Source organism: Blennius ocellaris (assembly GCF_963422515.1).
Source record: "Blennius ocellaris genome assembly, chromosome: 8".
NCBI classification, from domain to species: domain Eukaryota; kingdom Metazoa; phylum Chordata; class Actinopteri; order Blenniiformes; family Blenniidae; genus Blennius; species Blennius ocellaris.
This window is the reverse complement of record NC_137657.1, coordinates 14,470,700-14,485,474: the sequence shown is the minus strand read 5'-3', so window position 1 is coordinate 14,485,474 and position 14,775 is coordinate 14,470,700. Positions and strand designations below refer to the sequence as shown.

The following is a 14,775-nucleotide window of genomic DNA, read 5'->3' as shown; positions in this document are numbered from 1 at the left end:
AAAATATAAACCTTTACATTAATAATATACAAGCTGCACACACCGAGAGAGAATATATGACACATTCTCTTTAAACGCTCCCTCCATCAATGCAGAGCAGAAAAAAAGGCTTCTGGCTCACTTAACATGCAAATAAATATTAAAATGAAAACAAACAAATGAAGACTGAATATTTATTAAGAGGCTTTGTTTCTTCAGTGTTGCGGCGTGTGTTGATTCTGAATATGCGAGGGAGAAAATGTGCGATGATGCAAGGATGAAGCACCACAAAACACAGAAAAGATCTGTAAAGGAAGAGGGGGCTGAAGATGTAGAGGGAGTCGTAAGTATTAAGAGCAGAATGGAAAATAGACAGTAATAAACTGTAAGAAGGGAGTAGAAAAGATCAATCACTCCTTCAGGGGTTGGCGTTCATAGTGTCTGCAATCCAGTAAAGAAACTCGCACACTTTGACGTAGACGCCGGGGAAGTTGGGCTGGGCACATCCTTGACCCCATGACACAAGGCCGTAAACTTCTCCGAGACACACCAGTGGGCTGCCAGAGTCACCCTGACGGACAGAGAGAGACAGAGTGAGCAGGTGGTCCTGCGCACACAGAGCCGTGGGTCTGCTTATTGTAAAACTCACATTGCAGGCATCTTTGCCACCCTCCATGTCGCCAGCGCAGAACATCCTGCGCGTGATCGAGCCAGGATAGGCGTTCTTGCACTCCTCATCGTCAACAACAAGTACATCCAGACACTGGAGGCGGGCGGGCAACGCCACTGCAACAGACCACGTGGACTCATAATAATAACCGATTATGGTATTATTCATGTGGTGATTTGCACACTGAAGCTGGATCATTTAAAAACGATACCTACCATCATCTTCTACTGCAGTCTTTCCCCATCCAGACACAGAGCAAGGAATCCCTCCCATGGGGCACCCTGTGGGCAACGGGATGGGCGCCACGGCGTCAGTCACTTTCACAGGGTGGAAGAGCTTGATCAGCATAACGTCAAAATCCAGAGTCTGGTAGTCGTAACTGTGAAGAGAGGAATCTAAAATAAGCCTTAAAGCTTGTGCCGTTTCTCTGCAGTAAATTTATGGAAGAAGCAGTGGAAAGTGAGGGAGAGTCTCGGCAACAACAAATTACATTTTGACTTACCTCGGATGCCAGATGATGGTGTTAGTCTTCATGAGCTGCTCTGTACCCTCGGCAACACGGAGATCATGATCTCCCAGGATGATTTGCATATAGTAGGGACTGGTAGACAAGGTGAAGTGTATTATAGAAATATAGATTTTTATTTATCCTTCTCTAGAGCTTTATCTAATTCACCGTCACCGAGCCTGAAGCCAATCATGCTGAGCATGTGAATAATAATAAACACGGTACCTCAGTCAATTGTCTTAGATTCTTTTATCATTTTTGGCTAAACTGAACTCGAAATTGTTTAGATTCATCATTGCCTGAGCTCACTCACCAATACATAGTTCCTGTTTTCAATTCAGAGGAAAATGTCAGACGAAATCTACAAAAATGTATCGACGTCCCTTTTTCAAACCATGTATACTTACTTGTACCAACAGTGGGCCACAGAGAGCACCCACTGCTTGTTTATGAGCGTACCACCGCAAAAGTGGTAGCCATAGTTGAGAGAGGCCATGAATGGACGAGAGTTGGCTTCACACTCCTCTCCTCCAATGATCCTTCCATCTTCTCGGGGAACTGCAACTGTTGTACACAGGCAGTATAGAGCTCTGTTTTAGACTTATCAAGGATCTCATGTTTGCATCGCATTTTTGCATTTCAGTGTGAATATATGGCTCTGTGTCTGTATGCGAGTGTGTCTGTATGCGAGTGTGTCTGTATGCGAGTGCCTCCTTCTGCCAGTGTTGCATTTCTGTCTTTACCAGCAGCTCCGACCATCAGTAGCAGAGCCAGCAGTCTCATGGTGGTGTCTGGTGAGTGATCAGAAGACATCTGGACACACCAAGGTCCATATTTATATCCCGCCGTCCCGCTGCGTCCCTCCCCTCGCTCCTCTCTCTCTACTGATCCCACCTGCGTCTTACACTCTGCCCCGTCCCTTGGTAGGCACTGCTGAGCCAAATCTACTTTCTTATCGTGCCCCAGTTTTCTTTTTTTATTTGCTCATTCGGGCTCCATCTCAGCACACCCCCTGTGGTTACATCATCTGTGCACCTCGTCAAGGTCTACACACATTCAACACCTGTTTACGGTTCCTTCATGGGTCACTCATTATTGGAAAAACATCAAAACAAGATATTCGGTTCTGTTTCAAGGCTAGAACATGTAGGAAAAAAAAGAGTAAAAACTCCAGTCAAAAATGTCCAAACATTTCATGAATAATAATTTTAATAGAGGAAATTAAATTAATAAATTAATAAATGTGTTGCTGCGCAGCTTTGCCTTTGGCTACGGCGGAAGCCAAACACGATGAGAAAGAAACCATCTGTGTCCTCAGAAGCAGAAGAATAACAAATACTATATGCTGTTTCTCTGTTTATGTGTCAGACAGCCATTAACAGTCTCTGGGCGCCAATAAATACTGTTAAAGTCCTCTATTTTATTGAATTATACCAGTATGGTACGCCATAGAACAGCTTGTTAAATTTATTGGTCGTTGTTACAATAAAAAATTATAATATCCAATAAAATGTCACTCTGAAAAAAATTGACCAAAAAAAAAAAAAGAATGTTTCTTTGATTACAGGTCTTTTTTGCCAGCTTTACCAGAGCAGACACAAAATATTTTAATAAAAATTATACAAGTTTGTTTTCCAGATTGAGGAGTTGACAGATATCTGCCGGTGGGAGGATAGATCATAGTGACCCCGTGAGGGAGTGGACAGGGAGGGGTGGTCCACAAGACACAGGCGTTGGGGTATAAATTCTGTCAGTTGCAGGTCATTCAACTCCAGTCTGGTCTTTCATAGAGTGGAGTCAGACCGAGGATGATTGGCCTGATTGTATTTGTGCTCCTGGGTGCTGCAGGTAAAGAACATTTGCAGTATACGAAGTCAGATTTGAGGTTCGGAAATACTTTGAGGCATTAAGTATTGTGCATTTATTTTGTACCCACAGCTGCAGCCCCTGTGGATGACAAGATCGTGGGTGGTTTCCAGTGTGACGCTCACTCTCGACCCTGGCAGGTGTCAATTAACATCGGCTACCACTACTGTGGAGGCTCACTCCTCAGTGAACGCTGGGTCATCTCTGCTGCCCACTGCTGGCAAAAGTGTGTCCTACATTATTCTATTTAAAAAGTCTCCATTGGCCACTCTAATAGAAAATCTTAATCATGTCGTTTTGTTCAGTCCTTATACACAGATTGCCATCTTGGGTGAGAACCACATCTGGCAGCATGAGGGCACCGAGCAGCACATGGCAGTGGATGCCATCTACTGGCATGAGCTTTATGACTACCAGACCCTCGACTACGACATCATGCTGATGAAACTGGCTCACAATGCCATCGTGAACAAGTACGTCAAGCCTATTCCCTTACCCGAAGCCTGTCCCGAAGCCGGGACCATGTGCAGAGTCTCCGGATGGGGAAACATCTACTCTGACCAAGGTGAGGTGACCTTGATCCCTGTGATAACATCAACATTCAACCTATATTCAAATCGCCTTGCTAAAAAAAACAACAACAAAAAACAACTATCACCGATAATCCTGTATTTTCGGCATTAAAAGAATCTGGCATACATGCGTCTCGTAACTCCTAAACAGTGCTTACAATATCTGAAAATGAAATGAGAAAGTACTCGAACCAGTAAAACAGTGTTTTGTAACTGAGCAGATTTCATTACAGTGGCCAAGGATTCCGCAGTAAGACTGTCCAATCACTGACAGGCATGTCTCACATTCATAACATGAGCTTCAACAGTAATTTTTAACAACCGCCAGGTATTAAAAGTTGCAGATATCTTTGGAAAAGAGGCAGAAGCACTTACTCATTGACATTTCTAGTCATGAAATCAAAATCAACCTTGTCATGAGAGGGGTAAACGTTAGCTTTCAGTGAAGCATCGAGTATTGCATTAATTTGAATTGATGCATTAATTTCACTGCTGCTCTCGAGCACTAAACGCAGATGCCCCACACTTTATAGATTATTTTGAACCTAAATTATTTATTTATTATTTATACACGCATGCATCATTCATTTCTCCACACATCAGCATTCTACCTGAAAAAGAAGGCTCAAGAGTAAAGACCCAGTGCTCGATAAACCTTCATAGAAAGCATTACATGGGAAAATAAAATATGCAGGAAATTTTTCTTATTCATCCTTTGGGAAGGATCAACAATGGACCTACACAGAACTGGAAAAAAAACATGGTGGATGTCGAACTGACATTAAATAAGACAACTTTGAAACAAGGAAATTAGAAATAGAGGTGACTCTGCAGTCTACAAAGACTTTTAAGAGAAAGCGCTCTGAATACATTTGTCATAAAACAAGAAACCTGACGAATGGTGACTAATAATCCTCTCTGTCTATAGAGGGGTTTCCGCCTCGTTTGAAACCTTAAATGTTTGTGTCTCACCGTTCTTCCATTGTGCTTCTTTCACGCCGCTGTCCAGTGTTCAACCCATTTTATCTTCAATGTGTGGATGTGCCCATTCTGTCCGACAAGGAATGTGAAGACTCCTACCCCGACATGATCACCGACCGCATGGTGTGTGCCGGATACCTGGAGGGAGGCAAGGACTCTTGTCAGGTAATTCCACACTACAACCACAATGCCTGAATATTTATCCAGGGTGAATGTGAAAATCTTGAATAAATTGCCTTCATGAGGCAGTTGAAGGAATAAACACTTCCCTCTGTTTCCTCCCTTCTCGTCCCCCTGCAGGGCGACTCTGGTGGTCCTCTGGAGTGTAACGGGGAGCTGCACGGTATCGTCTCTTGGGGCCGGGGCTGTGCCCTGCCCGACTACCCAGGCGTTTACACCAAAGTTTGTTCTCTGTTGCCCTGGATCCACGACACTATGAACAACTACGGCTAGACTGTGATCTCCCCATTACAGAGCGACACAAGAGACGTGAGCGTGAAGGGAGACTGAGATTGAATGAGGCAGAGACAGGAGGTGGTTGTGGGTAGTGTCAGAAAGTAAGCAGCAGGAGAGCGGCTAAGGAAGAGCCACAAAGGGAAACTCAAAATCAAGAAGGAGAGATAAAAAGGAGATGTAAGATATGAAAGCATGATCAATAAAATCTTTCATTCATGTGATGCATCGGCGTGCTTACAATTGCTGACAATACTGTTCCTCGTCTCAAGCAATTACGTTACTGTTCTTTCTGGATACCTCAATTAAAAATCTGAGGGTTTCACAGTGAAATGCAAATCTGACAAATGTGTGCATTTGTTGGCATAAAGCAACCAGAGAATGACATAGACACAAACTATAATGGGTAGGTAATGGGTCGGGTACATTCAAGTGATACTTATATAACTTAATATAGGTAGTATTCCTAATGAAGTACTGGCCGTTTCTCACCAAACGACTGAATATGTTCATATTGTGTCTCTTCAAACTAATTATTTTAACACGATAGAAGTGAGAAAACAATATTTGTTCAGTTTTGCAACAACTAACAGAGTATAACTAAGAGCAGAAACATTAGAATTTCTTTGAGGGAATTCACAAATAGATCATAGTTTAACCAAAGCACTTTCAAAAACAAATTATACACATGTGCTTCAGTTTTTTCTTTAAATATTTTAAATATTTTATGATTTCTCAATTTTCATGTTAATTCAGGCAAATTGAATAAACTTCAACACTGAAGCTACTTAAAGTTTTAACAAAGAAATTACACAAGTGCTACAATTTCTTGACGCTGTGAATTTTAATTTATGTGAAACTTCACATAAATAAAAAAAAATATCAATCCACATGTAGATGAGGGATGTGCAGTCAGTGGCGGTACATAAATAAAATAAAATAAAAATACCATGAAATAAATATTCATCTGTATAATGCCATGTATTTTGAATGGAATTCCTATATGAAAAGCAGGTAGTTTCAAATAACTAGAAGACCCACATACTGACGCGTCGACTTAGAGCCTCACCTTAAAGTGTGCATTCCGAGATAAACTGGGCTGCAATGAAGAGTCATTTAACTTTTCTCTGTAATGCTTTCAGACACTTTTTTTAGTGGTCCTCACTTATCATAGAAAACGTAATGCATTTCATGTCCATCAAAATATTCAGTCTTGCTGAGATCGCAAAGCTAAAGTCAGTACCTCTGCCTCTCTTTAGAGGGTAGTGCTGAGCACACAGCATCATCTTATCCTGCTGATGTGTTTCTATGTGGAGACAAAATGTATTTTTTCATTTGTTTTGAATGCACAACATGAGACAAACTAACAGAACGACTCCATTAAAATTCAAGAATGACTCAAGGATGTAGTATCAATTTTTTTTACATGCCGTTTTCTACATAGCTAAGATAGTTCAAGGATTGGAAATATAACAACGGTGATGATAAAGTGCATATCTAGCTGAACACTGGACACTCGAAACATTATTCCCTGACTATTTGATATTAGAGGTAATAGCTAAAGGACATTAAGAATGCAGAAAGCTGGGGCATGCAGACAAGTTGCAAAAATATGTACCTTACTAATATGTAGAGAGAATTCTGATATGAAATATCAACACAATCTGTGTGCAAGCTGGCAACTGAATGAAAGAATGAATGTCTTTTATTTGATTCCTATATTTAAAAATCTGAATAGATTTGCAAAAGTTTATTGTTATGGCGATAGTTGTGCATGTTGACATTTTTCTCAAATTAGATGGAGTCTTACTGACCACAGTGAGTGGCTGGGGTCACAACATGTGTCGAAAAATAACAAACAAATAAATAATACTGAGGCCAGGGACAAAGCAGAGACTTTAAGGGGTTGAGAATTCCAGATAACACTGTCAACCATTCCAACAAAAGAAGAATCGTCAAAAGCATTGGTGGTCATTACAGAAAACTACACTTCACATCTGGTTTCATAATGAATGCGGTTTTCATCAAAGTTTTTAGGTTTTTATTTCAAGCAATAGCTAATTTGGAGAACTATTCAGAAGTATTTGTGAGATTTATTTGTCATACTGCTCGGCATTTTTTTGGACACAATACAAATAATGAAAATAAACCATCAAATACAAAATGTAAATAATTTGTCAGATGAGAGTATTTTCATTTCCAATTAATCAAAGATCATACTCTGTCTAAAGGTTTCCTGCTCTTTTGTTGTGCAACCTACTACCTTGTAATTTTATTGACAAAACTAGAATTTTGTACTTTTATTCTCACCGTTTCACTTAATTTCTATGTTGAAACGTCACTTTGTAATGTTTATGCAGCACTTCCTTTTATCCAAAACTATTTTTGTTTTCCCAATGTAAACAAATAAACTTGAACCACACCGCAAATGATCAAACGAGCTCTTAAGTCTTTTCGACCATCAGCGGCATATAAACGGCTTTAAAATGTCTGGAATTAAATAATAATATAAATAACACAATTTCTGCAGTGAAAATCTTGATGAAACAACAAAACAAGCCTTTTCTGTACAAATACAACTTGGAAAGTAAACCAAAGAAATCTGAAATCCTGTTCTGAATGATTCTTGTCTGAGGAAATCCTGCTTTAAACAAATAAATACGCCGAACCAGTAACATCACAAAAATACTCGTCAACAAAAACAAATTCTTATTTCTAATTCACATGTTGTTTGTTTTGCGCCGCAGAAACGCGTGCTGCTCGTAAACAAAGATCCCTTGCATCCCGGGTAAAGCCATAGTTGCTTAATAGTCACTTAAAAAACGATAAACATCAGACACTTTCATTAACAGGGACATCACTTACAGTGAGCTTAATCAGCTGCGTGGTTTCTTTTCGTTGAAAGTTATTCGTCTGCTCCTCCGCCACATTTAATCACATCCGGAAACTGCGCGGATGAATCTGTACTGAAAGGTGAAAAGGGAGGGGTCGTTTAAAAATGGATGTCTACATTTTCCGGGTCAAATGATTAGATTCAACACTTTATTATGTTAAAAACACATACATACAAATCAATGTGTAGTTCATCATACATGAAAATTATTAAACCAATGAGTGGAGCTGTTACTTGCGTAGTGTGGGAACTACATTGTCTTCTGAACGTGAGGTTGATGTGCCGTAATAGAAGCCAATGCGGGTGCACTGAGGTCAAGTGACGGACAGTGTTTAATTATTAGTGAGGGCAAAAAGCAAAATAATATCGGATTCGGAGCTTTCTCAAGTCTTATGACAGAACCGGTTCTATTTGTAAATGTGAGGATTACCAGTAAATACGTATGGCAATGATTCAATACTGTTTAAAAAATATATATGTCTTTGGCACGGCTGTTGGAACAAAGGGTCCTGGTAAAATGATCAATTTCATATCAGCTCCATCATCATGGGGTTTTTTTAGGGAATGGGATGTAAAAAAAAATATATAAAAAAAGGGATTAATTGTTTCATATCACATCCAACTCATGGTATTAACAATTTAATCAGGGATTATTCCGGCAAAGAATAAGAAGAGACCAAGACAAAGACAAAACAGAGTTGTTGATGTCTATTATAGGACCTTCAAAAGATGTTCTTACTTCTGTTGTCGAGACAACGACCGACCTGCAGAACTACAACACGGCAGCCTTGTTCAACACTTCTGCTGCATGTAATTTCTGATATCAATCGTTTGGACATTTGTACAGATATATCTCCCATCTGTTCTCCACAGAAAGAAATGAGACTACCGTGCACCTGTTGCTGTTGTCAGGAATGAATCATCCTTCTTCATTATTGTCACTGTGACAGAGGATAAAGAAAGACATGAAAGGAATAAAATGAATACGACAGGATGACAGATGGGTAAATGAATGTCAAAATGCTAAATAAAAAATCATTGTACATCTCCATTTTTTATTAATGTAATCATAATTCAAATCCATGGAAATTAGTTTGAATTATTCAGTACACACCACCACAGCTAAGATCCATCTTTTAATGGCTCTCTAAGACTTCTGGCAGTGTGCACTGTGGAGGAGGCTGCAAACCATCCACAGGTCCTTATCATAGAATAATGGCTTTTGGAGGTGGAACAAATAAATCAATGTTGATGTGAACAATAGAATGTTGGGAAATGCTGTACTTTTGTTTTTGTTTGTTTTGTTTTTATTATCCTTTTCAAGGGGCTCTTAGGCACCCCACTTATTTAAAACCCCTGCATTAGAGCAAATAGAATAAAGGATTGAAATCTATGAGACAGCGCTGGTGTGAAGATGGATGGATGGATGGATGGATGGATGGATGGATCATTAAAGTTTGCAAGCGAAAAATCAAACCTGACTCAAAAAAGTTGCTTTAAAACATTTATTTGTCCAGTATGAAAGATGGAAAATAAAGAGCAAATGATGTTAAACTGCTCGACTGAACTGCTGTGATCAGATCACTTAGTAGGTGGCCATGGTCCTCTCCAGCCAGTCGTTGAAGATGCAGACCTATGAATAGAAACAGAATCATATTTGTGTTTGTGATGTTGACACACTATTTTTGACAAAAGAATTGGCTTTACCTTGGCGTAGACACCAGGGTGGTCCCTCTCAGCACATCCATAGCCCCAGGACACAACACCCTGCAGCTCACCGTTGCACACAACGGGGCCACCAGAGTCACCCTGACAACAAAGAGGGTGGAGTATGAAGTAACAACATTCAACTCCATATGATGCTCCATGTCCTCCACATTTGATGCTTTAAATCTGTTTGAATTCAATGACATACCTGGCAAGAGTCCTTGCCTCCCTCCAGGTATCCAGCGCAGAACATGGCGTCGGTGATCATGCCAGGGTAGGAGTTGTTGCAGTCCCGGTCAGACAGGATGGGGATGTTCAGACACTGCAGCTTGTCACCGTCAGCAGCTGGAGAACAAGAACAGAGTCATATGAAACTGAAGCTCCTTGTCAGTAATAACAGTTCAATCTGAGTACAATGCTGTTGTTCTAACTTACCGGAGCTCATGGTGTTGCCCCATCCAGCGACTCTGCACATGGTGCCAGCAGGGGCACAGCTGGTGGGCAGAGCCACGGGCTTCACGTACTGGTTGAGGGTGGCGGGCTTGCTCAGCTTGATCAGCATGACGTCATTGTCAATGTTGTAGGAGCTGTAGTTGGGGTGACGGACGACGCGGGAAGAGCTGATGAACTGCTCGGATCCCTCGTTGACCTTGATGTTGTGCTCTCCCAGACGCACCTGAACGCGGCTGAAGACATTTGAAAGAGGGAATTAGGGCATAAAACCCCACAACTGACCATCAGATTTAAATGTGTGGCCTTCAAGAACTGAATCAGACTGAAAGAGTGGGAAAAAACCCTGGAAGAAATATACTTACGACTTGTAGCAGTGAGCAGCAGAGATAACCCAGTTCTCGTTGACCAGGGAGCCACCGCAGAAGTGGTAGCCAGAGTTCAGAGACACCGTATGGGGCTCAGTATGGGGTTGGCACTCGAACCCTCCGACGATCTTGTCGTCCTCGGTGGCGACTGAAAACACACGCCAGCAAGTCAGTTACCTCCCGACTTTTACAACAAACAACCAACATCTGTTTGTGTGCGCTCTAATTTACTGTCGACACCTAAAGCCTTTTGCATTAGAATGGCTGTGAATCATTTTCATTGTGGCATCATAAGATTTGAAGTTATGTTGGATGAAGTTGCAATCTGGGAAAAAGACCAACAGACTGTTAAACAGAGAGGAAGAAATCTGCGAGAAGGAAAGTTCACACTCACAGGCAGCTCCGATGAGCAGAACGAAGACCAGAGACCTCATGGTTGCTGTGTGATCTTGTGGATGTAGAACTTCACCTGGAGCCTGGATTTATACCCACAGGAAGAGCTGCGCCCTGCTCTCTCAGCATCCTCATTGGTCAGTGAGCAGCCAATCTCTGGGCGTGTTGGTGGCAAATAGGTGACTTATTACCAAAGTTGCTCATACGTGGATATCTTGTGAGCAGAATTTCACAAAATTGAGCAGAAGTGCGGACTTAAAATAAAATTGGCATTGGTATAATTCTTTATTATCAATGCTGATATGTTTTATTTTGTCAGGTCAGATTACTTCCAGTGCATTAAATGAAAGTTAATTGCTCCATCAGCTGTTTCAAAGTACAACATATGAACTAAAACATTCCATACATTTGTTTCTATATTCATTGTGATAATTATGACCTCTGATGAAGAAAACATTAAAAACATCTGTTCTCATGAAATATTCTAACACTTTAAAAGACACATTTTTGTGACTTATATGGTCAAACTAGAGAACGGAAGGAAACAAGATTGGAATATATTGTGTAAGTTATTCATTTAGTAATACATGAAGAGGTTTTGCTTTTTGAATTGGATCATGGAAAAGTTAACTTTAAAAATCAACTAGGCATGTAGTTCATGCCGAGAGGAACAGATTTGCAGTTGGCAACACTTTTGGCAGATCCACAGGAAAGTTGCTGTTTTGGGTTGAATTTTCAAAATAAAGTAAAATAAGGTAGCGCAAGGACAGAAACAGAAACAGCTGTAACTTTACTGTACATTGTCCAATCAACAGTAAATATCTCAGGACTCACGAAGGCTCTGAATTAATACATATGGAGATACGTTTCTATAGTGATGGTGCCACCTAATGACTAAAAGAATTTTCATTTTGATAGAGGCATTGGAATGTAACTGACACTTCCAAAGGATTTCATCCATTCAACTTGAAAATTGTTGTAAATCGTCGAAGGGTGTTGATTATTAAAAGCTCTACAAATCTTTACTTTTATTGAACGGTATGATCCTGGCTTTCTGAACGTGATGTGGTGAAACTTGATGTGTTAAATTGCCTTGTTCTGGGTCTTTTGGGACCTGGTACATTGACCAATCCTCACCAAACTTCTCAGAATTCAGGAGGGTCCAGCCCTGAATTCATCCAATTTGGTAGGTTTTGATAGTGATGGCGCCACCTAATGGCAAAATTTATTTATTTTTTTCCAATTTTAGCAATAAATCTGAGATATTTACCCAATCAGCCTCAGAATTGGTGAGCACAGCCTTGAAACTGTGAGACATGACATAATGTGAATAAGGTTGGTGTATGTTCCAGGTCGTGTCTCTGGTGGCGTATTGATTTGTGATGCGCTAAATTGCTTTTTGGGGATCTGAATATGTTTAAAAACTCACCACATTTATTACAAAAATCATGCCTGCTGAACATTTACATATTTCAATGATTTCAGACACGGGCAGAGCAAAATGGCTCCTACAAACGTGTAAAAATTCCTGAAATATCAATGGTGCGATGTAGGAGGACTATTGATACGTCTTAAGCGTACTGAAATTTTTTTATGATACATTCTTTTAAATTCATATTTTAATATTCACATCAAGTACCTTCTTTGATTGAACAAGAACACTTTAACAGTGCTATGATGAAAGTATCAGTATGAGAGAAAACAGAGGGAAAAGATGAAAGGAAACAAATGTTAGCTTCAAGATTTTATTGTTTGTTGGATGGGAACTGGATGCACATTAGTCAGGACTCTACAGCAGTGGAGTGACGATGTTATAAGAGATGCAGCACAGTAGGATGAAGACCGAAGGTGCTAGTTTTAGTAGCTGGCCATGGTGCTCTCCAGCCAGTCGTTGATGAGGCAGACCTATGAATAGAAACAGAATCATATTTGTGTTTGTGATGGTGCAAATAAATTGGAAAACCAAGTGCAGTTCAAATTTAGACACTATTTTTGACAAAAGAATTGTCTTTACCTTGGCGTAGACATGGTAAAGATGGATGGATGGATGGATGAATGGATGAATGGATGGATCATTAAAGTTTGCAAGCGAATAATCAAACTTGACTCAAAAAAGTTGCTTTAAAATATTTATTTGTCCAGTATGAAAGATGGAAAATAAAGAGCAAATGATGTTAAACTGCTCGACTGAACTGCTGTGATTGGATCACTTAGTAGCTGGCCATGGTGCTCTCCAGCCAGTCGTTGAAGATGCAGACCTATGAATAGAAACAGAATCATATTTGTGTATGTGATGGTGCAAATAACAGGGAATATTGAGTGCAGTTTAAATTGAGACACTATTTTTGACAAAAGAATTGGCTTTACCTTGGCGTAGACACCAGGGTGGTCCCTCTCAGCACATCCATAGCCCCAGGACACAACACCCTGCAGCTCACCGTTGCACACAACGGGGCCACCAGAGTCACCCTGACAACAGAGAGGGTGGAGTATGAAGTAACAACATTCAACTCCATATGATGCTCCATGTCCTCCACATTTGATGCTTTAAATCTGTTTGAATTCAATGACATACCTGGCAAGAGTCCTTGCCTCCCTCCAGGTATCCAGCGCAGAACATGGCGTCGGTGATCATGCCAGGGTAGGAGTTGTCGCAGTCCCGGTCAGACAGGATGGGGATGTTCAGACACTGCAGCTTGTTTTTGTCAGCAGCTGGAGAACAAGAACAGAGTCATATGAAACTGAAGCTCCTTGTCAGTAATAACAGTTCAATCTGAGCACAATGCTGTTGTTCTAACTTACCGGAGCTCATGGTGTTGCCCCATCCAGCGACTCTGCACATGGTGCCAGCAGGGGCACAGCTGGTGGGCAGAGCCACGGGCTTCACGTACTCGTTGAGGGTGGCGGGCTTGCTCAGCTTGATCAGCATGACGTCATTGTCGATGTTGTAGGAGCTGTACCTGGGGTGACGGACGACGCGGGAAGAGCTGATGAACTGCTCGGATCCCTCGTTGACCCTGATGTTGTGCTCTCCCAGACGCACCTCAACGCGGCTGAAGACATTTGAAAGAGGGAGTTAGTGCATAAAACCCCACAACTGACCATCAGATTTAAATGTGTGGCCTTCAAGAACTGAATCAGACTGAAAGAGTGGGAAAAAACCCTGGAAGAAATATACTTACGACTTGTAGCAGTGAGCAGCAGAGATAACCCAGTTCTCGTTGACCAGGGAGCCACCGCAGAAGTGGTAGCCAGAGTTCAGAGACACCGTATGGGGCTCAGAATAGGGTTGGCACTCGAACCCTCCGACGATCTTGTCGTCCTCGGTGGCGACTGAAAACACACAACAAACAACCAACATCTCTTTTGTGTGCGCTCTAAGTTACTGTCTAATATCTAAAGACTTTTGCATTAGAATGGCTGTGAATCATTTTCATTGTGGCATCATAAGAGGTGAAGTTATGTTGGATGAAGTGGCAATCTGGGAAAAAGACCAACAGACTGTTAAACAGAGAGGAAGAATTCTGCGAGATGGAAAGTTCACACTCACAGGCAGCTCCGATGAGCAGAACGAAGACCAGAGACCTCATGGTTGCTGTGTGATCTTGTGGATGTAGAACTTCACCTGGAGCCTGGATTTATACCCACAGGAAGAGCTGCGCCCTGCTCTCTCAGCATCCTCATTGGTCAGTGAGCAGCCAATCTCTGGGTGTGTTGGTGGCAAATAGGTGACTTATTACCAAAGTTGCTCATACGTGGATATCTTGTGAGCAGAATTTGACAAAATTGAGCAGAAGTGCGGACTTAAAATAAAATTGGCATTGGTATAATTCTTTATTATCAATGCTGATATGTTTTATTTTGTCAGGTCAGTGAAGATGTGTAGATAAGTTGGGTTTAAATGTTTCTCTGAGATTACTTCAAGTGCACCAATG

The 14,775-nt window shown here is 41.0% G+C and overlaps 4 protein-coding genes across 4 annotated transcripts; 1 reads left to right on the top strand and 3 right to left on the bottom strand.

Annotated features, from left to right (window-relative positions):
- Window positions 1-397: 397 nt before the first annotated feature.
- On the bottom strand, window positions 398-1,940 carry LOC308133399 (trypsin-like; the record flags this gene model as incomplete). The annotated part of the gene is made up of 6 exons (XM_080500754.1): window positions 398-550; window positions 629-765; window positions 865-1,028; window positions 1,152-1,250; window positions 1,565-1,721; window positions 1,901-1,940. The coding sequence occupies 6 exons, from the start codon at window positions 1,938-1,940 to the stop codon at window positions 398-400; spliced, it is 750 nt and encodes a 249-aa protein (XP_080356880.1).
- Window positions 1,941-2,965: 1,025 nt separating this feature from the next.
- On the top strand, window positions 2,966-5,029 carry LOC308133199 (trypsin-2-like; the record flags this gene model as incomplete). Its single annotated transcript, XM_080500500.1, has 5 exons — window positions 2,966-3,005; window positions 3,096-3,249; window positions 3,329-3,588; window positions 4,605-4,741; window positions 4,877-5,029. The coding sequence occupies 5 exons, from the start codon at window positions 2,966-2,968 to the stop codon at window positions 5,027-5,029; spliced, it is 744 nt and encodes a 247-aa protein (XP_080356626.1).
- A 4,478-nt stretch (window positions 5,030-9,507) lies between these two features.
- On the bottom strand, window positions 9,508-10,916 carry LOC308133401 (trypsin-1-like; the record flags this gene model as incomplete). The annotated part of the gene is made up of 6 exons (XM_080500757.1): window positions 10,842-10,916; window positions 10,445-10,595; window positions 10,065-10,315; window positions 9,838-9,974; window positions 9,630-9,731; window positions 9,508-9,555 (listed from the first exon to the last, which is right to left on the bottom strand). The coding sequence occupies exons 1-6, from the start codon at window positions 10,879-10,881 to the stop codon at window positions 9,508-9,510; spliced, it is 729 nt and encodes a 242-aa protein (XP_080356883.1). The 5' UTR covers window positions 10,882-10,916.
- Window positions 10,917-13,050: 2,134 nt separating this feature from the next.
- On the bottom strand, window positions 13,051-14,465 carry LOC308133402 (trypsin-2-like; the record flags this gene model as incomplete). Its single annotated transcript, XM_080500758.1, has 6 exons — window positions 14,391-14,465; window positions 14,023-14,173; window positions 13,643-13,893; window positions 13,416-13,552; window positions 13,208-13,309; window positions 13,051-13,098 (listed from the first exon to the last, which is right to left on the bottom strand). Exons 1-6 carry the CDS (start codon window positions 14,428-14,430, stop codon window positions 13,051-13,053), a joined length of 729 nt encoding a protein of 242 aa, XP_080356884.1. The 5' UTR covers window positions 14,431-14,465.
- Between the last annotated feature and the right edge of the window lie 310 nt (window positions 14,466-14,775).